The sequence below is a fragment of the Equus caballus genome, chromosome 31 (assembly GCF_041296265.1).
Source record: "Equus caballus isolate H_3958 breed thoroughbred chromosome 31, TB-T2T, whole genome shotgun sequence".
In the NCBI taxonomy this organism is placed as follows: Eukaryota; Metazoa; Chordata; class Mammalia; order Perissodactyla; family Equidae; genus Equus; species Equus caballus.
Genome location: NC_091714.1, coordinates 7,945,451 through 7,971,949, shown reverse-complemented (window position 1 = coordinate 7,971,949; position 26,499 = coordinate 7,945,451). Strand labels below are relative to the sequence as shown.

General features: G+C 39.3%; 1 protein-coding gene across 16 annotated transcripts in view; it reads left to right on the top strand.

Annotated features, from left to right (window-relative positions):
• Positions 1–26,499, top strand: part of MAP3K4 (mitogen-activated protein kinase kinase kinase 4) — a 138,887-nt gene that overhangs the window by 64,051 nt on the left and 48,337 nt on the right. For all 16 annotated transcript variants that reach the window (XR_011434483.1, XR_011434482.1, XR_011434480.1 and 13 more), the window contains exons 2-3: positions 3,765–3,955; positions 16,012–17,375. Coding sequence is in view for 11 of the 16 variants with exons in the window: in XM_070256506.1 (XP_070112607.1) it covers positions 3,765–3,955; positions 16,012–17,375 (1,555 nt within the window). In the remaining 5 variants the exon portion in view is untranslated. The remainder of the gene's footprint in view (positions 1–3,764; positions 3,956–16,011; positions 17,376–26,499) is intronic.

Sequence of the window (26,499 nt, the reverse complement as noted above, 5' to 3'; positions counted from 1 at the left end):
ATTTGAGTCATTTCTTGTCTGTTTCTACTGATTTTTCTCCTGGGTTAGTTCATATTTTCCTGTTTCTTTGATAGTTTTTGATAAGATGACAGACACTGTGAATTTTATTTCTTGGATACTAGACCTTTTTTTTTAATTCCTTTAAATAACGTTGAACTTTGTTCTGACGTGTAATTAAGTTCCTAAGTTACTTGGATGGAATGTAAACCAAAGACATTTCCAGCAAGTATGAATACCATCTTGACTGAGTTAAGTAAATCCTAAGAAAGTATTAAATGCATAGTTTCACTTTTGTGTAATGCCTGTCCTAAAGTTTATTTTAATTATGAATTATAAATATAGTGGCTGGCAGCACCACATGACATTTTTCCTACCTCATTTTCCATGATGCATAATGATCAGGGGGGATGAAATGTATTATGTTTTATCTTATTTTAATATATTGTTTATGGCAGTGTTCATCTTCACTTTCATGTGATTATGTTTCCTTTTAAAATAATTAAATAGTAAAGGCTAAGATAGATGACTTTTTGTTTTGCAGTAGATATAGGTGTGAAAACAAGAGATCTTCAGCTTCTGTGGAATGATCACAGGGATTTATTCTTCTACTTTTATTTGGAGAGTGCAGCCAAATGAATTTTTTCATGTGTAGAGAAATAACTCGTCTGCAGTTGGAGGACAGTACAATACAAGTATCTTTTTCTGTTTCCCCAAATGAACTTCTTGATAAAAGTTAACGTATGTTTTTGCTGGGAAGGGTTCTCCCTGAGCTAACATCTACTGCCAATCTTCCTCTTTATTTATTTTTTCCTCCCCAAAGCCCCGGTACGTAGTTGTATATTTTAGTTGTGTGTCCCTCTAGTTCTTCTGTGTGAACTGCCACCACAGCATGTCTACTGACAGACAAGTGGTGTGGTTCTCTACCTAGGAACCGAACCTGGGCCACGGAAGCAGAAGGTGCCGAACCTCATCCACCAGGCCATTAGGGCTGGCTCAACATTTTTATTACATGTGCTTTCTTAGACTCCTTCTATCTGCTGAAGCACAGGAATTGTTCCTTTGTAGGTCAGAGGAGGGTACTTATTTAAAAAATAAACTCTCCTGTGCTGAGATCCTGGCTCTGTCCTCAGGGTAGGGGGCTTGCCATTGGACACTTGGCTCCTTCAAGTTTGGACATTTTCAGGCCCTATTCAGAAAATCCTCTTCCACTTTTACTTTGCATGTCATTAATTCTCTCATCTACACAGTACTGATGGATATTAGTAAAATATACCATTTTATATGCCTGGTTGGTATTTTAATATTTTTTGTATAGCCCTTTATTTCCATTATTTTTTTTTTTGAATCTTCACAACTGAATTTCCTGAAATATTTTAGAATGTTGACCTTATGAATGCAAAATTCGTCTTCTTCTTGGTCTTAGAAAGAACAAGTCGTGCATGCAGTCACCCATCCAGTAAGCCTTGGCCTCGGCCTTAGCACTCTGCCTCCCGAGTTCACGGTCCTCCTCACCGCAGAGGGCGTGTTCTGAACGAGGTCGTGTTTGCTCTGTCATATCTGACTCCATTTTTCTCTTTGTCCTGGTATTCTGTGCTGCCTGGCCTCAGTGTATTTAACTGACTAAATGTTTGTGCTATAGTTTTCTGGTGATTATCATTCTAACACATGAATTATATTATTGTGGAAAAGCACTGAATTGTTTTGAGCACTCTACTAGAAACTATTGGATATACAAAAGTAGTATATACAAAGTCCTTCCTTACCATTGACTTTATCTTAGTAGGGAAATTTTTAAAAAGTTATAATATTGAATTTCTAAGAATTTGGAAGGTGTTAAAAGTATTAAAATGGCTTCCTGTCCTGTACCCACCGAGCTCACCTGCAGACTTCTCTCCTAATGTTAAGCAGATGCTCCAGGACTAAGCTTCTCTCAGTGGGTGGTGAGCGAGCACAGCGCCTTCCGAGGCCTGTCATATGAGGGTATCACCCCTTTGGTGAACCCTGACTCTATTAGTACTCTTTTGTTAAGCATGCATTATTGGATTTAATCCTTAAACATATGGAGTCTGAGTATTTATTGTTCTTACTTTGTAAAAGGGCAATATGGAGATTTTAAATAATTTGGCCTAGGCCCACACAGCTAGTAACCATCACAGCCAGGATTTGAACCTGAGTCCCTCACACCACAAAGCCTGTGCTGTCACTTGTTCCAAAGCCTGTCCTAGTAACCACCAAAACATATGGAAATAAGATTAGCAGCCTTGTCATTTATAGCCATGTCTCTTCATTAGCTGAATCAACTATTTTGCCGTGAGTGTAGAAGAAATGGGTGTAGGGGATTTCAAGCTAATCTGTAAGTTATATTATTTGTTATATGACTTTGTGAGACTTAAAAATGTAGTTTATTTATTCATATACAGTATTTATTCCTACAAAGGAATAGGTACATTTAAAACTTGCTTCTAAATCTGCTCATGATTAAATTCGTTTTAGTTAGCTTTTAGGTCATCTCACTTGTGTGTCTTACTGTGGGTGTACATGTGTGGGAGCGTGTGTACTCACAATATCTGGACTGCTTTTGTCTTCTTAAAAAATAGGTTTTGGCCTGTCAAAGGCATTCTTTACAGATTTCAGTGCTGCAAATTTGTATAGTTCTCCATCATCTTTATTTTTGTGAAAGGTAATTTATTTTCTGAAGTTTTATTTGTCAGTCCAATTCATTAATAATGGTATCAGACATTTTAGAGTGGTTTTTCTTTTTTCCTCATGATTTTGCAGTAGCTTTGATTTTCTATCAGGTTATAAATTATCAGGAAGAAAACTGGCAGAAAGCTGATTGTATCTTAGATGTAGTTTGGAGTTACGATTATAAAACATATTTTATAAAGAATATTCAGAATAGGGTAGACTGTGGTGGGACGTATTTGAAAGGAACTCCATGATTGGTGCCCTCTAGTTTGCTGTTTTGGAATTATATTTGTTCTCAGTGTGTACCATTAAATTTTATTTTGTTAGCATTGCAAAAATAAAACTTTATCAAAGTAGTGCTATCATTTGAGAAGTCAGCTGGGGAGAGAATTGCGTGAAGTCTTGCTAGAGAACAAGGTAATGAGGACCTGCGTTTTGAAGGTGAATAGAAAGGAATCCCTTTTCCTTCTTCCATAGCGTCCTTCTCCCCCACCCCGCTCCTGAGGTCTGTACTGTAGTGTTTGTCAGAGAACATAGAAAAGTTGACCTACTGTGTGTTATCACTGCTCTCTGCTTTGCTCCTCGGGCCACAGTAAAGTGTTCCTGTGCTTTCTGTTCTGTGTGTGCTTTGAAAAGAGAAAGGAGCCAGGCTCTGAAGTCAGGGCAGGGCTGTATTTGCCCACTCATCAATTAAGCTGGCCAGTGGCTAGCACACAAATACGTACTTAGTTCTGTCTGATTTGAATCTTCTGGTCCTTTGCGCTTTTTTCCCTTCATCCGTAAGTTTTTGGTTTTAAACTTCGTTTATGTTAGAAAGAATTCTACGAAGAGCAGAAACTGCACATCCGTCCTCCCGTCTGGTACTCCTTGTTGTTCGCTGTCAGAGCAGCAGCAGGCACGGGCCTTATCCCTTTAGTGAGACAGAAGTTCTCCTTGTGAGTTTCCACAAGTGCAAATAGAGGAGAAAGATCCACAGAAAAGTTTTACAAAGAGTTCTTAAAAGAAATTAAAAGTAGTTTAAATTTGAAATCACCTGACAGTTACTGAATATCCTCTCTGCTTATTGTCTTTCACAGGCAAGAGTGCACACTGGGAGATTCAGCTTGCAAGAATTCTGAATCTGATCCAGAGGATTTTCCGGATGAAACGAGTACAGAGAACCTTTATGGCACCTCTCCCCCCAGCACACCTCGACAGATGAAACGCATGTCCACCAAACACCAGAGGAATAATGTAGGGAGGCCTGCCGGTCGATCTAATTTGAAGGGTAAGTCTTGTACTAAAAAAGAAACACACGAGAGGGCCTGGCACTTACGGTACGTAATCTTTGTATAATGTGTAGCTACTGATTGATCCTTTCCAAGATAATGTTAGTTATTCCTTTTATTTTAAAAATGGTCTTAATACTGTTTTTAAATTTTATTTTTTGATTTTTGAATTACCACCATTAGCAGTATTGTTAATAAAGGAGAAAATAATTCTCCAGAGATAGAAAGGTTTGTCCTGAGTAACTGTTAAAGTCGCGGTGTGAGGCGTTTATATTCCTTTTAGGATGTGGAAGAAGCCAAATGTGGGTGACTCAATGTACACCTCCAGGATGGCTACTGGTGTGGGCTTTCTTTTATTCTTTGAATCTCTTAGGCTGAAGTTTCTAGATTCTGTCTTCCAGACATGATGTGTTGGACACTTTGGGAGAGGCAGATCCAGGCTTTCTTCCCCAGGATTCCTGAGGCAGCCCGAGACCTGTGCTCTTTGCTGATGACTGTGATGCTGGCCTTAGTGGCTAAGGTCCTCTTTCTTAATCAGCCCGCTGCCTACACGGTACCCCACACCTTATAACCATGGACAGAACCTGTATTCTACTTTTCTCTTTATTTAGAGTTCCAAAGCCCAGATAGTGTTTGGCTCCCAGAAGCTGAGTTCTCTCCTTTCGTTTCTGCCTCCTCCTAGCATGTCACAGCTGTTATTTTCTCAGGTAGATGAATTGCATTGTGCTGACCTGCTGCCTTCTTGTACCCTGCTTCCTGTTGTGGAAAATCAGGTCACTGAAGCCTTGTGGTTTAGCCTTTCCCTGTTAGTTTCAGCAAACGGTTGTCCTAAAACTGATCTTACAGCTTCCTGGAATTCATCTATCTATTACTGCACAAGATAGGGATTTCATTCTTTATCTCATGTGAGAAATTTCCCCATGTCGTGTTCTCCCTACTGAGGTCAAGCTCATTCCCGTTTCGCCCTTTGTTTAGCAGTGCTCTTCCTCTCTTTCGCCAGGTTCCCGCTCCCACAGATTTCTTCCACACATTGGTCTCTGTGTGCCTGTCATAGCCCTTCCTCAAGAAAAGAGGAGGGCAAGAGAAGTGGATTTTATTGTGTTTATTTGCTTGAGTGAAAGCTTATCCAAGGAGGAATTCCTAAGCAGCATTCTTTTCCACAGGGAAATTATTTTTTACTTTCTTTTAAAACTTTGTTTGTTGTAGGTTGTTGACCTGTGGCCTGTACTTACTGGTAACCCTTTGGAAATTAATAGCTTTCCATTGTAATTTATCATCTTTAAAATCAATCTTCATCCATTTTTCTCAAAGAAATTTCTCACATGCTTACAGAAGGTTTTTTTAATCTAAAATAGTATCAGTGAAGCAGCATCTACTGAATCAGTATTAGTTAATACATATTTACTTTGTGGCGGTACAGTGAGAGGATGCTGATAGTATGTCTGCTTTTTCTTTGCTTGTTGGTTCACACAGTTTTAGAACCGGAGCTGACGGCACAGGTCCCCCCCGTTGTATAAATAGAGGAACTGAGGCCCAGGGTTTTAGACCAACTTCTTTAAGGCCAGAAGGCTCGAGATAGCAGCAGGGCTGTGTTTAGAACTGGTTCTCCTGGTGCTCCGTTTAGACCTTTTCTTAGGACACGCAGCAGGGGTTAAGCTTGCCTGATTGCAGTGCTTGAGTTGACTGGACTGTCTTTCACTAATCAGTCAGAAAAACGGTCACCAGATGTTCGTTGGGTTCCTCCTGTCCTTCTGGGCTGTGTGGGAGATAGAAGGAAGAGGAGTGTTGTCTCTTTTCCTCCAAAACTTCTTTTCATTGTTTATTTCATAAAATTAGAGAACTTTCCATCTGGAAGGAGTCTCAGAGACCACCTGCTTCAGCTCCTGCCATTTTTCTGGTGAAGAAGTGAATGCCCTTGAACCTTTTGACTTGTAGCTGTCTAGTAGCAGACTCAGGACACCAAAATCCTTAATAACGTATTCTTTTTCTTATTGCAAAAGATTACATATTTGTTGTAGGAAATTTAGAATATACAGATAAGAAATAAAAATACTCATAGACCCAATATGCAGAAGTAACATCTTTTACCATCTTTGCCTTGTACTCTCTTTGCTTGCATATTTTTATATTGCCATACTATATTTACTGTTTTATAACCAGCTCCTTTTTTCATTTAATGTTTTGTGAACTTTTTATGTCAAAGAATAACCCGTTCTGTTCTTTTAAATGGCTGCTGTGTCGTTTGTAGCAGCATTTATCCTGTTATCACTAACAGTTATTGAGTGTTTATTCTGTGCTAAGCACTGCTCTTAGCTCCTTAAATAACAGCTATCTTTTAAATATCATCATGCCCCAGTGAGGTGTGGTCCTATGTAGTATTCAGTTTACGGTTGAGGAAATACACACAGAATCTCTAGAGTTTTTAGTTTGAAGTGTCTCAGTCATGTGTATATTGGAAAGTAGCTTCCTGTGTTTGCCGTCTGGTGGATTGTGTCTTGCCAGCATTCTTGTTCATGAATACCAGGAAAAGATGGAAGTGAAGCGCCCAGGTTGGTCCAGCGGGCCATTTTCACGTTTGCTGATAGGGTGTTTGTGCTGCGATGGTGGAACAGTCCCTGAGAACTCACTTGTTCTCAGACTGCAGCAGCAGAGCGTGGTGGACAAGAGCACAGACTCAGTTGGCAGACTGCCTAGATTCTAATCCTGGTTCTACCAGCTTCTGTCTGGGCACCCTCTGTCTCTTATTTTCTTCATCTGCAAAGTCATCTGCCTTAGTGTTGTGAGGGTCATATCTTCAGTGAGTATTAGCTGTCATTATTATTGTAAGCTAAAGGTTTCTTTCTCAGTATTGATTACTTTCTTGCCTTAAATTTTAAAGTAGAATTAAATAATAATGTCATTGAATGTATCCTTATTAATTGGTGTCCCCACTTTCAGGACACTGAGTCTGAATTTCACATAGCTACCCAGTTGTAGAGTTGGGACTCCAGCCTGAGTTAGTCCCGCCTGGACTTGTTGAAGCTCTTCCTAGCCCTTTTTCTGTTTCTCACTGTGTGTGTTGCTACCATAGTTACTTTTTCATTAAATCTTTTTCCTTTCTTTCTTTCTTTCTTTCTTTCTTTTTTTTGGTGAGGAAGATTGGCCCTGAGCTAAGATCTGTTGCCAATTTTCCTCTTTTTGCTTGAGGAAGACTGTCACTGAGCCAACACGGGTGCCAGTCTTCCTCTATTTTATGTGGGATGCCACCACAGGGTGGCTTCATGAGCAGTGCTAAGTCTATGCCTTGGATCCGAACCTGTGAGCCCCAGGCCACTTAAGTGGAGGGCACGAACTTAACCACTATGCCACCAGGCTGGCCCCTCGTTGAATGTTTCTTTCCTTCCCTCCCTTTCTTCCTTTTTTCCTTTAGCTCTCTTTCCTTTCTTCTACCCCCTCATTCTCTTCTTTCTTTCCTCCCTTCCTTATTCCTCTTTCTTTCTTTCCGTTGAATCAGACTTTGAGTGACTCCATAGGCATGTACTGTTTAGATGATGGGTAACCCCTAGCCTCATGTCTGGTAGGAATCGCACAGATAAACAGGCAGTGCAATCTCGTGTGGTAGAGCTGGGATGGAGGCTGCTGCAGGTGCCCACAGGAGGGGATCAAAAAGACCTGGGGTTCGGAAGACTTCTGGAACAAGTGGTATTCGTGCTATGACCTGAGGGCTGAGGCAGGGAGACCAGTATTTCAAACTAGAGTGTGCTCATAATAATATAGTGGCCTCTCAGTATTTTCAAGAGCTTTTGGAATTAATTAGATTGGTCAGATTTATTTTAAAAGCTTTCCAAGGAAATCTGAACTGGTGCATTCTTTCTTTCTCACTGCGACAAGCAAAGGCTCTCTGAATCATACTGTATAGTCACTTTACAACTGCAGTCCAAGGGGACTCATCTTTTTAATGAAGGTCACCAATGATATTTACATTTTTCTGCTTATTTGTTGCTGTGTAACAAACCACCCTCAAACTTCGTGGCATGAAAGAGCACTCATTTTATGTGCTCATGATTCCCTGGGTCAGGGATTGAGGTGGGCCACAGCTCCTCTCTGCCCCTTGATGTCTGGTGCCTTCGCTGGAACAACTCAGTTGGCTGGAGGTGTTGTCATGGCTTGGCTGGGGCCCTGTGTCTGGGCCCTCAGTTCTTTTCCTTATGGTGTCTGCTGGGCCTCTAACATCCCACACGGCTCCTTCCCTCACATGTTTGGCACCCGGGCTGAGGGCTGCCTGGCATTGTTTTTTTCCATGTGACCTCCCATGTGGCTAGCCTGGGCTTCTTCACAGCTTACTGGTCCCTGGGTTGTTGGACTTCTTGCATGGCAGCCGGCTTCCCTCAGAGAAAGTGTTATAAGAGATCAAGGTAGAAGTTCTAAGCCGTCTTACGTCTTAGCCTGGGAAATCACACAGCATCCCTTCAGCTGCATTCTTTTGGCTACTCAGGGCCAGCCAAAACTCAGACTGCACAGAACATCAGCACCAGGAGGGATGGTTTGTGGCTTTCTTGAGAGACTAGCTCCTCCCTGCATGTAAGGCTGCGAGGAATTAGTGTCTGGTCAGTCACACTGTCTTTAGGCTCTCCAGCCCCTCTCCTTCATAAATACAAACAATGTCAAGAGCATCCCTGGGGCCGGCCCGGTGGCCGAGTGGTTAAGTTCATGCGCTCTACTGTGGTGGCCCAGGGTTTCACTGGTTCAGATCCTGGGTGCGGACATGGCACCACTCGTCAGGCCACATTGAGGCAGCATCCCACATGCCACAACTAGAAGGACCTGCAACTAAGATATACAACTATATGCCAGGGGGATTTGGGGAGAGAAAGCAGAAAAAAAAAAAAAAGATTGGCAACAGTTGTTAGCTCAGGTGCCGATCTTAAAAAAAAGAAAAAGAACATCCTCGAAGAACTGTAAGCATACAAAAAGGTATGAGGGCAACTGTTTGTTGAAAGGAGGTGAGAATAACCATTAACACTTTTTTTTTTAGTGGTGGTAGCCATGGTCATAAACTGATTACATGTATAGGATTCTTTAAATATTTTTATTATCATAGTCTCAGAGTCACTACTAATGTTATAGATTTATTTCTTATAATTGGAGATTCAGTTCCAGGGCACCTTTTGGTCAACTGACTATAAATCAAAGGTTCCCATGAGCCCCTCTCACATTCCATAATTTGTTAGAACTGTTCACAGAACTCAGAAACACACTTTACTTAGGTTTATTGCTTTATTATAAAAGGCTCAGGAACAGCCTAATGGAAGAGGTGCATAGGGCAAGGTATGGGGAGGTGACATGGAGCTTGCAGGCCACTCTGTGGGTACCACCTTCCTGGTACTGAACCTCTTAATCTCAAGTTCCTGTTCCTGTGCCCGATGAACAGTAAGGCAATCATTGAGACATGGTGCAGGGAGATGGAGGAAGGTTTATTTGAATTGGCCAAAATGAGAAGGTGGGAGGATAGGTTCCCTCATACCTTCACAAGAGAAGAAAGCAGGGGGTTTTATAGAGCTAAGGGCTTGGCAGGAGGAGTGTTGAGAATCAAAGGAGTAATCTGTGTGCCTTTCACTCCCAGAAGCCCCTGGGCCATCTGACTTCCGGGCATCAAGGCCAGCTGGGGGCTAGTCATCTGGTGATCCTTGTTCTGTAAAGCAAGCTCATAAATCTTTGTGACTTTTGAGTCTCTCCTCAGGTTAAAGGGAAGAACAGTAAATTGACAAAATTAACTTAATTTACAGTAACCCTCAGGTACTGGCTTCACTCCCAGCCCCTCGATATGTTCCCCAACCTGGAAGCTCATCCAATCTTCTCCTTCAAGAGTTTTTGTAGAGCTTAATCTTCAGACCTTCCCCCACCCCGACCCTCTCTGGGAAGTCAGGTTGCTGGGTGGGACTGAAGCTTCCAACCCTCTAATCACTTGGTCCTTCTGTGACCAGCTCCATCCTGAGGCAATCTAGGACCCCACCCTAAGTTGCCATATTAGTGTAAATTTAGATGTGATTGAAAGGGGCTGCTTATGAATAACAAAAGACACTCTTATCACTCAGGAAATTCTAAGGGTTTTAGGAGCTCTGTGCCAGGAACCTGGACAACAACCAAATATATTTCTTATTACACGCCAATGAGCAATATCAAATACTTGCAAAGATGTGGCAGATGTCGGTGGGAGTGTAAATTGTCTCAACCCCTGTGGGAAAGTAATTTGTTAATACAGTCAAATTGAGGTTGATTGTATCCTTGACCCAGCAAATCCACTTTTGGTGTAGACTTTAGAGAAGTTTTGGGATTAGACTTTAGAGAAGTTCCTGCAAATGGACACAAGAAGTCTTGCAAAGAGATTCATTGTTTTTTATTTCCATCCATAATATGCAAGTGTGTAATCACCAGATAGGAAAGTTCAAAACAGTATCTGTCATAGCCATTGTCTGAGACAGAGGACTGAGGCGACACGGGATACTGGACAAAGGTGAGGCCGCCACTGCCTGCAACGTTTTCTTTCTTTGTATTGACAGACTTTAAATGATTGCCACTTAGATGTGTGGAAAACTGTATTTCATCCAATTTTTGCATTTTCCTGATTTTGTTTCCCTGGGAATATTGGATAAAGACTTTTTTTGTTGTCAAAATATTAACTTCTGCTTTTAAAAGCTGTAATAAATATATAGCAATGTTATGATATCTAGGTAAAAACAGCTCTTTATTACCTAAAAAAAATCAGTTATGTGACGTCCTGACTGATGTAGTCTACCAGTTAAGCTTTTGAATAAGCTCGCTGACCAGGCTCGATTTCATACTTTGATGAGTAATAGAATGTAGCTGTGCTGTTATTTAAGATTATACTTCTGGATAATGGTGAATAACTACCAAATAATAGCAGTTAAGATTTCGGTAAATTTTGGGCAGTAATTAGGCATATGTAGCTGTTTCTTAAGGTTGGTTTAAGAGAAAGACAAGCTATCTCATCCTTAAATTTTTGTTCTTTTTAATATAGCAGAAGGAGGTAAATCCAGTTCATCTCATAGTTTAAGTAGGTTAATTAAGAATTAAGACACCCAAGCCAAAGCCCTTTTCAGAGTGAATCTGCCTCATAATCATTATCAGCTAGCTCCATTTTGCAGCAGTTTTATAATACTGCAATAGCCAGATTATAGAGCTAGAACAAATATCTTGAGATAGCTCTATCAGAATTTGTACATATACACACAGGTGTGTGTATGCATACACATTTATTAATCTCCCTGTTGTTAGCATATATCTCAAGGTGTGTGTGTAAGTAAATGTGTGTGTGGTTTTTTGCCAACAGTAGTGAGATTAGCAACTTTTTTTTGGAAAAATTATAATACTGCTGTAAAATTGAGCTGGTAAATGGATTCAATCTGTATAATTAGAGAAATGTTCGTCGTTAGCTAGAGTGGACTTAAATCCATGTTTTAGCTCTTTAGTCCAAACTTGGCCTATCAAGGTTCTAATTTATATTTCTAGGCTACCTATATACAGACTCTAAGTCTCTTCTTTTCTGCCTTTCTGTCTTTTCATGCTCTTCTTCTCTGGTTTAAAATATCCTCTTGTCTTCCTTGTTACCCTTGCTTAAGCTGAATCTATTCCTCAAGGCTCCCAGTCTAGTACTTGGTCTTGCTTAAAGCCTTTGCAGTTGAGTTGGCCCACTGTAATCTGTCCTCCATGGCACTCAGTATCTTAACCTCTCCTTGGTCAGTTGGAACTGCCGTGTGAACAACTTTGACAGGTGTAAAGGTGTGATGGCACCAACATGGGTTAGCCTGTCCATACGTTTGCTATCTGTCTACCTTTGTATGTTCCATGGTAATCTTCATCACACTGTAGTTGTGAAGATTATGACAATGTCTGTAAAGCCCCTACCTCACAAATGAGGGGATTGAATAGAGCAGTGTTTGCCAAAATATGGTGTCATTCTAGCCAGGATGAATCAGAGATACTGGGAGTAGGCCCAGGAATCTGCATTTTAGCAAGAACGAAGTGGTTCTTAATATTTACTGAAATTTGAGAACCTTGGATTAGAGGGTCTCTAAGCCCCTTCAGATTGCTAACATTGAGAGTCTAGGCCCTCATTGCTCTAATGATCATCTCACAGTTAAAGGAGAGAGCAGACATCTGTTGATGCTTTCTCATTAGAGAGCTCGAGGAAGACCAGTGTTTGTAATTTGACAGTACATGTATGGGAGAACATAAGATTTGCAAGGACTTCATAAGAAATACATTTTATACGTATTCTAAAGAGCCATTTCTAGGTGTGGATGGTGGGAAATTCAGTTGATTGTCTTTTTCAGTTGATCTGTTTGAACAAATGAACCGTATTACTTGTCATTTGGTTACTTTCGGTTTTGTTATAAAATGTTTTTTTTTCCTTTCGTGTTCTTCTGATTTGGCAGGAATTATTGCTGATTGACCAATGGAAAAAGTAACTACTCTGGAGGTTTCTTGAACTGTACTATAAAATTGCACCATGTAGTGTATAGCAGCCACTGGGAGATCAGACGTTCTCTTAGTCTTACTTAAGTTGTTATGAACTTGTTTTGTGGTGCTGTAATTAAAACTTGTCGTGTAATACATTCTGTATACTTCTGGTCCATCTCCTTTTCAGAGGCTCTCTTGGTATTTGACTTTTTGTTAATTGCAGAGGGATTTCGTATCAACAGTGAACTAAACAAACAAGCCTGTCCATTAGTAATGGGCTTTTGAGTATTATTAAAAGTTTCTTACTCATGTCAGAGTGGATAAAGACAGAGTATAGTGCTTGGGGAAATTGCTGGGTCTGAACTTACAGATTTTTTCTCCCCAACACCCTAATGCTTCTCATATCTCCCTTAACTGATGGGTCCCTTCTGATCTTATAGAGGTCTCCCTGGGCACCAATCGCTAGAAAATACTCTCGAGTTTCCTCTTTCCATCACAAATACATTATTTGAAAAATACAGTTCCTGACAGGATGGATAGATTGTTGTTGTCTTTTCGCGTGGTGGCTAGACTGCAGTTCAAGTCTATTTCAAGTTTAAATTACATCATTTTTAAACTAAGATTCAATTTCCATTTGTATGTTTTTTCAAAACCAACTTAGTTTTTTTTGTTTTTGAAAAAAATATATCTTCTTTGGCCCATCTGGCTACTTTTTCAGTTTGCTTTTCTTTACACACATCGTAGATCCAAATATTAAACCATTGCTTTTTATAAACACAAAATTTCAAAAAATTGTGTAGTATACTGTTTGACAGTGTGCTGGAAGATACACTTAAGATTTGTATATAATCTACAAAAATTAGTTTTTTTAGGCTTGCTAAAATTGGGTTCTGTCTAGACAGAAAAAGAGGGTTGTGGCATTTTTCCTAAGTTCTTTTAATTGTTGGAATAAAGATGAAGGCTGAGAAGCTGCATCTCTTAAGTTTTCCTGCTTTGAATGTCAGCTCTCTGGTAAGTGTGGAAGAGTTGGGACATGAAGTTTATAGCGCAGTCCTCTGGGGTTAGTAAGGTCATTCCAGGTACTCTGTCAACCCTGCGTTTCATTTAGGACCTTTAAATCATGGATTAGAAGAACATTTAAAAGTTATATAAGCAAAGTAATACTTTTTCATGTTCAATATTACTTTCAAATTATAAGTTATATGCATACATTCCCTGGCCATTATCAGTAATGCTACCCTGTATTCATTTTATAGTCTTCTTAGGGTCCTAAACCTTAAGTTAGTAAAGCGTTCCGTTCTAGGTTCTCATTGCCTCTCTTCTGCACGCATTTCTTGGATGTTCTTATGTGCTCTCCTGCTATTAAATAACATCTCTGTGTACTGATGATTTCCAAATCACTGTCGCTGGGTTTCTCTCCTGAGCTCAAGACCCATAGGTTGGTTACCTGCAGATATCTCCGCATGGATGTCCCATAGGCACCTCAAAATTCAGTGTTTTAAAAACTAAACTCATTATCTTTACCTCCAATCTTACAGTGATACCATGTATATATCATTTTGTGTTTCCTAGTAACAAAGTATAGTATGAATTGCTAGCTTGAAAAATACAATATAGTGTAGTTAAATTTGGAAGCAGTTGTTTACTTTGCTTTCAAATAACTGTTGCTTTACGAAGTAGAAATGAATGGTATGTACATGCCCTACTAATAAAGGTATAAAGAACACAGTTAAACAGAACATCAGAGAGGAGGCAAAGGGCTAGCCTGAACAAATTTCTTATGAATGAATGTTGATAAGTATTTGTAAACAGTAAAATTGTGAAGAAATTTCTTGAATGGAATTTATGAAAAGTTTTAAGACATTCAAAAGTAAAATAGGTTAAAACTACAGGTAAAAATTCCATCAGTTAGAAAATATTGCTAACTTAAAAAATAATAGTAATAATCTTTATATTAAAATATAGCAAAAATCTCTATAGACAGATGAAATCCTTTTTCATGGATCATAAAGGAAATTAAGTATAATGTGAATCAAATAGGAAGTGCTCTTAGGAATATTTGTTTTAAAACCCTTATTTTAAAACTAATTTAATTTAAATTGATTAGGAGGTGAACTGGTTTTAAACAAGTTTTCTTTGGTGAATTGATTTTGGCTGTGTTAGTCTGTAACCCATATAAATATACCCTGTTTCGTCAAATCTGATGGCATACTATAATAGTATGTACTAAGAAAAAAATGCTTACAAGTAATGACACAGTGTGTTCTTAGAGTTATTTATTTATTGAAAGAAATCTTTTATCCTTCTTGATATTTAGATACAGATTTAGAAAAACCATTTCTTACTATTATGCAGGTATATAAGGTAAACGAAATGTATTAGTGAATATGTTCCTAAAACTTATTCATATCACCATTAATTATAAAAAACGTATTCTAATTTCAGGGATGTTAAAATACAAAATGTGTGCCATAGATTCAGTGAAACAAAGTCTATCTTGAGTGTAGGGGGAGAGTGGGATGGGTTTAGAGGTTTGGGCGTTATCAGTATACGAAGCGGAAGTAAAGGAGATCACCCAGGGAGAAGGAAGGTAAGATGGAGATCGAAGAGTGGAACTCTGAGAAACATTAACTTTTTACGGAGTGAGCAAACTTCCAGGGGGGGCATTCGAAAAGCAGTGACTTAGGAAGTAGAAGAGAACCGGAGACTGTGGTGTCTAGAAAGCGAAAGAATGAGGGTTTTCAGTAAGGTAGGGGTAGTTAATAGTGTCAGGAATGCCAAACAGGGGGAGGTTGTGTGTGTGTGTTCATTTCAAAGCTTGGGAATTAAATTAATAGAACTTTTTACAGTTGTTCAAAGGATAAGTGTGATGTTTACTTTGCATTAATTTTGAATGATTTCATGTGACAGTATAACAGACTAGGCAAATTATTCTGAATTAGTCTATATGTCTTCATTTTTGTTAATGCTAAATTTAAAATGTTTTTCTTCATTTGTTTGTGGCAAAGAAGAAATCGAGGAATAGAATAAATTAAGGTTAACATTTTTGCTTATCATCTGTCTTCCAGTTCTTTATGAGGATACTCTTAAGGGACCTAAGGACTCTACCCTCCATCTACCTCATTTTACAAATGAGAAAAGTGACCCAGAAAACTTAAGTGATTTGCTCTAAGTTAAGACGTTTCGTTTATGGCAAAGGCAGGAATCGGATGTGTTTTCTACGCCAGGTTTCTGTTGGATCTGCCATCTGTTTCTCCCTTCTTGAGGTGAAGGTGGTAGCCCATGGAGGTTTGACTAGCTGGATAACTGCACTTGGCAGCATAGACGTAAACAGCTTGTTTTAGGTTAGCAGTGAAGGATGTTAGAGAACATAGCAAGTACAGTATATCAGGGAAGATGGAGAAAAATCTTTCCAAAACTTTAGAGAGAAATGTTACATATATTTTGATTCATTTAATTTTCAGCATATGGCATGATTTTTTTGTCTCCAATAAGAGCCCTAAAAATGTACGTACATGTGAATATCAGTTTCGTTGAAGATAGTGAGAATTGCTTCATATTTTAGAGTAATATAATGTTCTGCTTTTTTTAATAGAAAAAATGAATGCATCAAACCAGCCTCCACATAAAGACACTGGAAAAACCATGGAGAATGTGGAAGAATACAGCTATAAGCAGGAGAAGAAGATCCGAGCAGCTCTTAGGACAACAGAGCGCGATCACAAGAAAAACGTGCAGTGTTCATTCATGTTGGACTCAGTGGGTGGGTCTTTGCCTAAAAAATCAATTCCAGATGTGGATCTCAATAAGCCTTACCTCAGTCTTGGCTGCAGCAATGCTAAGCTTCCGGTATCTGTGCCCATGCCTATAGCCAGAACTGCACGCCAGACTTCTAGGACTGACTGTCCAGCAGATCGCTTAAAGTTTTTTGAAACTTTACGGCTTCTGTTAAAGCTTACCTCAGTCTCAAAGAAGAAGGACAGGGAGCAAAGAGGACAGGAAAATACGTCTGCTTTCTGGTTTAACCGATCTAATGAACTGATCTGGTTAGAGCTCCAAGCCTGGCATGCAGGACGGACCATTAATGACCAGGACCTCTTTTTATATACAGCCCGTCAAGCCATCCCAGATATTATCAATGAAATCCTTACTTTCAAAGTTAATTACGAGAGCTTTGCCTTTGTTAGAAATGGAGCTAGTTTTAATGGTACTTCAGTAGAAGGGCAGTGCAAAGCCCTTCATGGAACAAGGGTTATGGGTTACTCAACATACCATGAGCATCTCCAACGCCAGAGGGTGTCATTTGAGCAGGTAAAACGGATAATGGAGCTGCTGGAGTACATAGAAGCACTTTATCCATCGTTGCAGGCTCTTCAAAAGGACTATGAAAAATATGCTGCAAAAGACTTCCAGGACAGGGTGCAGGCGCTCTGTTTGTGGTTAAACATCACGAAAGACTTAAATCAGAAATTAAGGATTATGGGCACTGTTTTGGGCATCAAGAATTTATCAGACATTGGCTGGCCAGTGTTCGAAATTCCTTCCCCTCGACCATCGAAAGGCAATGAGCCTGAAGATGAGGGCGATGACGTAGAAGGAGAATTGAAAGAGTTGGAAAGTAGTACGGATGAGAGTGAAGAAGAACAAATCTCTGATCCAAAGGTACCAGAAACCAAACAGCCCCTTGACAGCAGTTTCAGTATCCAGTCGCAGGACTGCATGCCTAAGAAGCTCGAGAGGCTTGAATCTGAGGACGACCCTGTTGGCTGGGGAGCACCAGACTGCAGCACAGAGGCAGGCTTTAGTAGACATTGTCTGACTTCTATTTATAGACCATTTGTAGACAAAGCCCTGAAGCAGATGGGCTTAAGAAAGTTGATTTTAAGACTTCACAAGCTGATGGACGGTTCCTTGCAGAGGGCACGTATAGCACTGGTAAAGAGTGACCGTCCGGTGGAGGTAGGTTTCCAGTAGGCGTCAGTATGGTCTTGTCCTTAGTTTCATTACTTATTGTAAATTACAATGTGTGTTGTGTGGATTATTATGTACTTCCGTAGTCTTGATATTTCTAAGGCATAAATTGTAATTATTGTAAACTGCAGATTTCAACATTTCTATAAAGTACTGAGATAAAGGGGGAAATGGAGCTACGAAAACTTTATGAAATTTGGTGAATTAAGTGCAAGGTGGTGTGTGGAGGGAAAAAATCCAACCATATGACTATAGGATGGAAAAGCACAGGCTAGGTATAAATAAGGAGGGAAGAAAGCCATAATCATGCGTGACCACAAGCTGAATATGAGTCAGTAAAAAGTCAGCATGATGCTAAGGTATTTTTAAATGAATCTGGCATCCAAAGTTGTGTGTATAGTTCTGTCTCTATTCTTTGCTATAGCTTACTCCCTTTTTGAGTAGCGTGTCCAGTTCTGGTCACTATATTTTAAAGAGAGGTGAATTGTAGAGAAATGTAAGAATGATCAAGGGGAAAAGTATGCACTATTTGGCAAGGTTCAAGTGTTTAGTGTAGATGATGGAAGCTTGAGATGGAAGCTTAATTATTATCAGATACATGTTTTATATGTGAAGATTTTTGTGAGAGGAATATGCCTACTAGAGGAAGTGGTTTGAAACAGAACAAATTTGGTTTTTATAGCTTGCTCTCTCAGAAATTCTTCACTGTTAAGGATGGTAAAATGAGAAAGAGGCATATTGTTGGATATTGTTCTTGGGAGTAAAAGAGTATAAGCAATTTTTCCGTTGTGGTGAGTTCATCTGGCTGACAGCACACGCACCCAGATCTTTGGGATCCCTTGTACCTGGGTTTTGCCACGATTCTAAATTTTAGTAGCTGTATTTGTACGTATGTATGTACTTTTTATTTTTTAACTTCAGTTTATTACACAACCTGGCTTGCTTTGGAGTCAGGGATGATAAAACAGAAGGCATTCTTTAAGATGGGAAACATCTGACGAGACCCTCAGTTTGCAAATATTTTATTTTTCATCAAACATCCACATAACATAGCCAGATGTTTACAAAATGAATCAATACTTTGTAGCTGTAAGAGGTCAGTTTACTTTGAGTATTATTTTGATTAGAACTCTGTTTTTTTTTTTTTTGCTGAGGAAAGTTAGCCCTGAGCTAACATCTGTTGCCAATTTTCCTCTTTCTCTGCTGAGGAAGATTAGCCCTGAGCCAATGTCTGTGCCAGTCTTCCTCTACTTTATATGTGGGTTGCTGCCACGGCATGACTGACCAGTGGTGTAGGTCTGTGCTGGGGATCTGAACCCGCAAACCTGGGCTGCTAAAGTGGAGCACGCCTAACTTAAACATTATGCCATGGGGCTGGCCCCTTGATGAGAACTCTTAAAAAGGAATTTATATATGTCATTTTCTTTAAACAGTATTTTAACTTTGTGAATGATTTTTTATGTTTGTTTTATTATAGCAAATAAGTTTTCTTCCTTTTAATCCATCAATAACTACTTTGTAATAAGATTTTATTAAAGTGCAAGTTTCAAAATCAGTAGAGCAAAAGTAGATTGTAGTAAGGCTTTGTCATATGCTTCAGATGGCGAATAATTTACCTTGGTTTAGGTTTTTGCCTGGAGTGGTTCAATTCCAACAAGGACGCATGTGAGCACGACAGGGTTGATGATTACTTTTACTATGAAGCCCTATTTTTGAAGTAACGTGAATGAGAAAGCTCTGGCAGTATTACGTCATCTCTGACTCACTGGTTTTCGTAGGAGAGGGGCTCGTGGTGAGAGTCAGGGAGCCAGTCAGGACTTCTTCAGACTGCTTTACACGCCCTCCCCCAAGCTGCCTTCCTCTCCCCTCCAGAGCTTCCGTGGCAATGAACCATTGCTTCTAACTGGAGTGCTTTGTGTCACTTAGATGTGTTGGAACAAGAAAAAGATTGAGAAGGAATGCACTGCATTTTATGTTAGAACTCAGGTTGAAAAAAGACGATAGTAGGGAATCCGTAGTTTTAGTTTCGAATTCCCATTAAAGTTGTATTCCTGTGGTTAGACCAATTAGGATTTCACCAAAAAAGGTATCCTTGTTATAGAAAAAAGAAACATACAAATTCAAAGTTTATAAAGTGTGTGAATGAAACACTATTAGAATCATCTGTAGATTGCTTTTCAAAAAAAGTACAGAAGCCCCTGTTGTTTTAAATTTTGGTCTATAAAATGTTGTGTTTATCAGATAATAAAAGAGTAACCAAGACCCAAAGTAGAAATTCTTCTGTATTGGAGATTAATCCAAACTAATAAAAGATTAGGCTCCAGAATAATAATTAACTCCGTGGGAAAGTAAGACTTTATTTTTATTCCCATTTCTGGAACGTGATTTCTGTAAGGAGAGGTGTATGAATATATGTTACTCCCCTTCTGGGTTTGTTTGGTTTTAGACTTTTTTTCTAAGTATGTTGGGGAAAGAGCCACAGTTTTGAAGTCGAATAACTGGGTTCCATTCCTTGCCGTAGCTCTTTCTCACCACATAACTTTGTAAATGACAGTCTTTCTGACTCTAGTCTTCGCATCTGTAAAATGGGTATAGTACTACTTTCCTACCTACCTCACAGGGTTGTTGTGAGGCTTAAGAAGATATTTGTATAAATGGTAAAATGCTCTAGAAGTCAAATGTAAGCTTTTTTTTTTTTTAAAGAAGTTTTGTTACATTTTCTTCCTCTCTTGAAGCTCACTGTAAGTCAGTATGGGCTGGACATTCTATAAATATATATTTTAAGTGTATTTTACCTTTTAATCTCTGCCAAATAATCATACATTCCAAGGGCATACATTTTAAGCAGTGTAACCTTTTAGGTTTGAGGACGATTTTCCTTTCATTCATAATTGTTAGGAATATCTTGACCAACTGGTACCACAGATTGTACTCAATACGTATCTTCTATTTTGCACTGTTTTTATGGCTTATGTGATAATAGTAACGAATACAGTTGAAAGATTGTAGAAAAGAGGAAATATACTCATGATATTTGTTTCTTCTTGACTATGTCTATATTTTTATTCCTTATGATGAAGTCATTTGTAACTAGTGTTTATAAACGGCACATGATCTTCCATTTAATTCCCTTTGGCTTGTATGAGCATGCTTTATAAAACAATTTTCCTTTAAAATTGTATTATTATATTTCCAAATCTTTTAAAAAATTGCAACTAGTGATACTAAAAAAATCTAATTGCAGTTTTTTAATAATATGAATATCATAAATAGCCTTAGTGATTTGTTCAAAATTAGATGATGTTATCACTCCTTAGCTTCCAGAAATTCATTTTCTCAGGATGCATTTCTAATTACTTCCGCAGTCTCTGATTAACAGATGGGTTAGTTTCCAAAGTTCACTTGTATGGCAGTTGTTCTGATCTTGCCAATACTTATCTAGAGAAACTGCTGTAAATGAGAGTCTCAGGCCTTAAGTAAAACTTATTTATGTATAACAATACCAGCCACAGTTTTATTCCTGGCAGCAGGGACATCATAATGTAAGAGGAAAAAATGAGAAAGCATTTTTTCTCCTCCTTTTGGATCCAGAGATTACCCTAGGTCTTTTCCATGCTTACTCATTTATTTCCTGGTTTCTTATTCCCGTGATATTTAGAGCATCCCAGGATCTCGTTGTTCTTACTTATTTCCCCCACTTTGCTGTGTCGTAGTTCCTGTGTTCTAAGCGTGGTTGATCTCAAGTCTTAGGAATGAATGTATCTGATCGCCGTTTCAAAGTACTATGGGCTGGCGTCCCTGTAGGATCGAGGTCTTCTAGCCTCCACATCTTGCTGCTTCTCCCCTAGATACTGCTCGTAGAGTGACCCTTCCCGCCTTCCTCAAAAATGGATAGGAATCAGCTCGGCCGTCCAGGAGCTTCTAGGTCTCCTTTCCAACACTGCTGCAGCTTATGTGGGTTTTATTATCTTATTTACGGTTCAATTTTAGCTAAAAATTACAACAAGAGACCACGTAAACATACGTAAAAGATTTGTTCTTAATGTCAAAACTACCCCTGTGTAATTGCATTCTTTTTTTTTAAACTTGTAATCTTTGTAATAATTTTAGATTTATGGAAAACTTGTGGAGATGGCACGGAGTTTTCTTACACTGTTCATCCAGCTTCCTCTAATATTGACATCTTACTTAACCCTGCTACATTGTCAAAATTAATATGTTAATGTTGGTATGAAATACTGTTAACTAAACTATAGACATAATTTGGATTTCTGTTTTTCTACTGATGTCCCTTTTCTGTTCCAGGATCCAATCAAGAACACCACGTTACATTTAGTTGACGTGTCTTCCTAGTCTCAGATCGTCTTAGTTTCTCAGCCTTTCCTTGTTTTTCTACGATCTGGATGGCTTGTAGGATGTCCCTGAATGTGGATTTGTCTGATGTTTTCACGTGATTAGACTGGGGTTATGGCCTTGGGCATGAATACCACAGAGCCGAAGCGCCCTCCTGGTGTTGTCATCCCTGGCAGTGTTAACCAGAGCACCTGGTTATGGTGGTGTCGGTCAGGTTTCTCCACAAGTGACCAGTTTTGTCTTTCCTTTCTCTGATGTTTGGAAGTGAGTCATTAAGCGCAACCCACACTCATCGGGAGGGGAATTAATCTCCACCTCCAGAAGTAGGGAGTGTCTTTATGTATTATTTGGAATTCTTTGTCGAAGATTTGCTTCTTCTCTCCCATTTATTTATTCAAGCACTTATTTATCTCAGTATGGACTCATAAATATTTATTGTTTACTTTGCATTCTAGTCAATACTATTGTTATTTATTTTGTTGCTCAAATTGTTGCTGCTTTAGCCATTGGAGCTCTTTCAGTTGGCTTCTGTGTCCTTTTGATGTGTCTCCATATTTTTTTGTGTTCTTTTGCTTCTTGTTTGCATTTTGAGCAGTTTCTTACTTTTTGGCATCATCTTATATTTTCCTGTTGCAGTCCTAAAATCAGCCATTTCTCCAGGGAGTGTGGTTCCTTTTATTGGAGAATGGGATTTAGGAATGAAGATCTGGGCACTGAATGTGTGTGTTGCTATCGGGGTGCGTTCATTCCAGGCACTCTCGGTGATGCCATTGGACAGTATAGGTACGTCTTCTAACCCATGTAAGCGCACCAGTCTATAATTACTTCTCCATCTGTCTATCGGAAATAATCATGAGTTCGTACTGATGTCTCTGGCTCTAACCCAGTACCCCGAGTTTCATTCTAACCTTCCTCCCTTGTTGATTTGTAACTTATTTCTCTTGCAGTGAGAGACCTGGCTCCAGTTACAATTTATTTACGTATTTGTTCAACCTTAGTAAACATGTAAAGTAGTTTCAGAATTGCTAACCAGCACCTCTGTGAGTAATGCCTCTGCCAACTAGAGTAGTGTCTAAGGACAGTTCTTTCTGTCTTCAGCGTTAGGGTAGGTAGCCAAAGCGCAGTTGCCAGAGTTTCTTGGGTCAGCCCCTCCTTCCTTCACCCTCTACAGTGAGGCTGTATCATACATTTGTAATGTAGTTAGACTCATTCATCTCAGGCCGCATTCCAGCCTGGGATTCCCCAGTGTCCTCATTGATTTTCTAAAATTTGCAAACTGTAAAGTGCACTCTTTGTGTTGTACAGTTCTCTGGGTTTTGTGCGTTTAAAATGTTAAATACTCATAAGATATTTGAGCCATAGATTGTGGTATGGTTACTTCATGCTCCATTTTGCTATACCTTATGAAATTTATATATTTTCAAAAGAAGAGAAAGATAAATGTGAATTTGTATTTTAATGTAATATACAAAAAGATTAGCTCTCTGACTGCATATTATTATGCATCTTACCTCAAACTCTGTGAGAATTTTTCGTTGCTTTATTAATTGCTTTCTTTTGAATTATAAATGAGCATGTAATTATTATAAGTTTAGTGCCCAATGAAATATTGTCTGTCTTTGAATCTAACAATAATTATGCTAATTTTTGTTTAGTTTTGCTTTTTGTTTATTAATTATGCTAATTTTTTCCTATAAGCACAAAAAACCCTGAAGAGGTTGCCTTTTATATTCAGAGTGGACAGAGAATGTAGAAACGAGTATATGTGGTAACAACCACCGTTTTTTGAGTCTTAACCTTGTGCCAGCCACGACAACCAAATAAAGTGGTGCCGTTATTTCTGCATTTTACAGATGCGGAGAGTGGGTAACTTGTCTAAAGTCATAGAGCTATAGATTGTTGGAGGGATTCAAACCCAGGATTCTGTGATACCAGACTGTAAACCTCCAACGTACTTCATATGTAGCCAGCGTGCAGTTCGGAGTCAGCCCACCGGAAACACTAAGTAGGCTGCAGGACCTCTCCCTCCTGCCTTCAAGATCAGTTTCATTAATATAGTTCGTATCGTTAATTTTTTATTTGCTCCAGTCGTCGCTTATCTGATTTCATTAGTAAAGTTTCGTGAACTTTTTTCTTTTTGAGGAAGATCAGCCCTGAGCTAACATCTGCTGCCAATCCTCCTCTTTTTGCTGAGGAAGACTGGCCCTGAGCTAAGATCCGTGTCCATCTTTCTCTAGTTTATATGTGGGACGCCTACCACAGCATGGCTTGCCAAGCGATGCCATGTCCGCACCCGGGATCCGAACTGGCGAACCCTGGGCCGAGGAAGCGGAACGTGTGCACTTAACCGCTGCGCCACCCGGCTGGCTGCTCGTGAACTTTTTAATTGAGTAAGTGGCAAGCTAGGAAGCACATACTTGCTCATTTACCTATAGGTTTTCCGTTTTCTTAAAAGAAGCATACTTATATGAGAGAAAATAGGAAGTTGTGCTACATTACTTTTGACTGCAGTGAGCTAACTAAATCAAACTTGATATAAGATGAGAAAGATGAAAGAACAGAACTTATCAGCTTGCAGCGGAGAACTGGATCTCGTGATACCATCACCACCACCACCGCCAAAACTGGTAGCATTAATTGAATACTCCATATATGGATGGCGATTGGTCAGGTAACTTGGTCAAGGTCACATATCCTGTAAGTGATAGGGCCAAGATGGCTATAAAGCCGTGCTCTTAACCTTCACAGTACATTGCCTCCTGAAGTTATATTTTGCCCCACAGAGTGCCTTAAATATTTTTTGACTTAGGGCTATCATTTAAAAATTAGAAAATTTTACATGAAAATCTGGATTTTTCATTTTCCTTGAAAGACTGGGAGTTCTGTCACTGGGCCCACATCCTCAGGTGGTAGCACCTGGTGAACTCCAGTTTACCACAATGCCATCATTTCTTCTCCTCTTACTGTCCCCCTACCCTAGCTCACTCAGTTACATGTCCCAACTGGCCCTGTAGGCATTTCAACGATATGACCCTTTGTACAGAATCATACAAACCAACTCTTGAAGGGTAACATGAAGGCTATTTTGATCTAATCCTTCATTTTATAAAGCGATATACTTTCTTTTGTTTTATGCATTTATTGAAACATATGAAGAAAGTTGCTATTTATTCTCTACCCCTGCTCAGACTAGTAATCATTTAGTTTGTGTCATCTAGACTTTTTTGTGCTTATATAAATACATACCTTTGTTATGTAATGCACATAATTTTTTTATGTCAAACAAACATGATAGTGCTGTTTTCAGTCCGTGACTGGTGGGTCGTCCCCCCGTCCCGCAGTTCTCTACTTTGCGTCTGTCTGCATCAGTATGTGTAGCTCTACTTCAGTTCCACTTAACAGCTGCCTGGTATTCCATGATATGAATGTGCCGTACTTATTCAACCATTTCACTCTTTGCCCCCACCCTCTGCCGCTGGCAGCCATCAGTCTGTTTTCTGTTATCCGTGAGATCAGCTTTTTTTTCTTTTAGATTCCAATATTTGTCTGTCTTTGTCTGATTTATTTCACTTAGCATAATGCCCTCAAGTCCACCCATGTTGTCACAAATGGCAGGATTTCCTTCTTTTTTATGTCTGAATAATATTCCTCTGTGTGTGTGTTTGTGTGTCTCTATGTATATATGTATATACCCACCAGATTTTCTTGATCCATTCGTCCACCGAGGTACATTTAGGTCGTTTCCATGTCTGGCTGTTGTAAATAATGCTGCAGTGAACATGGGGTGGAGATATCTTTCCGAGTTAGTGTTTGCATTTTCTTCAGATAAATACCCGGAAGTGGAATTGCTGGATCACGTGAGAGTTCTACTCTTAATTTTTTCTTTTTTTTTGAGGAAGATTCGCCCTAAGCTAACATCTGTTGCCAATCTTCCTCTTTTTTGCTTGAGGAAGATTAGCCCTGAGCTAACATCTGTGCCAGTTGTCCTCTGTTTTGTGTGTGGGATGCCTCCACTGCATGGCTGATGTGTGGAGTAGGTCCATGCCGGGATCCAAACCTGCTAACCCGGACCACTGAAGCAGAAGGTGCGAGACTTTAACCACTTGGCCACGGGGCTGGCCCCTCTACTTTTAATTTTTTGAAGAGCCTCCATACTGTTTTCTGTAATGGTTGCACCAATTTACATTCCCACCAATAGTGCTCAAGTGTTCTTTTTCCTCCACATCCTCTCCAACGCTTGTTAATTTCTTGTCCTTTTGATAATAGCCATTCTGACAAGTGTGAGGTGATATCTCATTGAGGTTTTGATTTGCATTTCCCTGATGATTATAACCATTTCACTCTTAATGGACACTTAATTTTTTTACTCTTATAAACAATGTAGCCACAGATATTCTTGTACGTACCCCTTTATGAACTTATTCTATTGTTCCTGTAAGAATGGTTAATTCAAATGAAATCGCTAGGTCATAGGGTATGCACAATTAAATCTTTGGTAGATACTGCCAAGTTGCTCTCCAAAAAGGCTGTGCTAATGTATACCTTCCCCAGCAGTGTAGGAGAAATCCCCTTTTTCCAGCCATGATCAGTAGAAACTATAATTTTATTTTAATCTCTTAATTCCCCTCCTTTTTAGTGACATTGAGCCTGTTGTCATGTTAGCTGCCCATTTGTGTTTCTTCTTTGAGTTTTCTTTTATTCATTTTGTCCATTTTCTGTTGGGTTATTTATTTATTTTTATTATTGATCTATTGGAGCT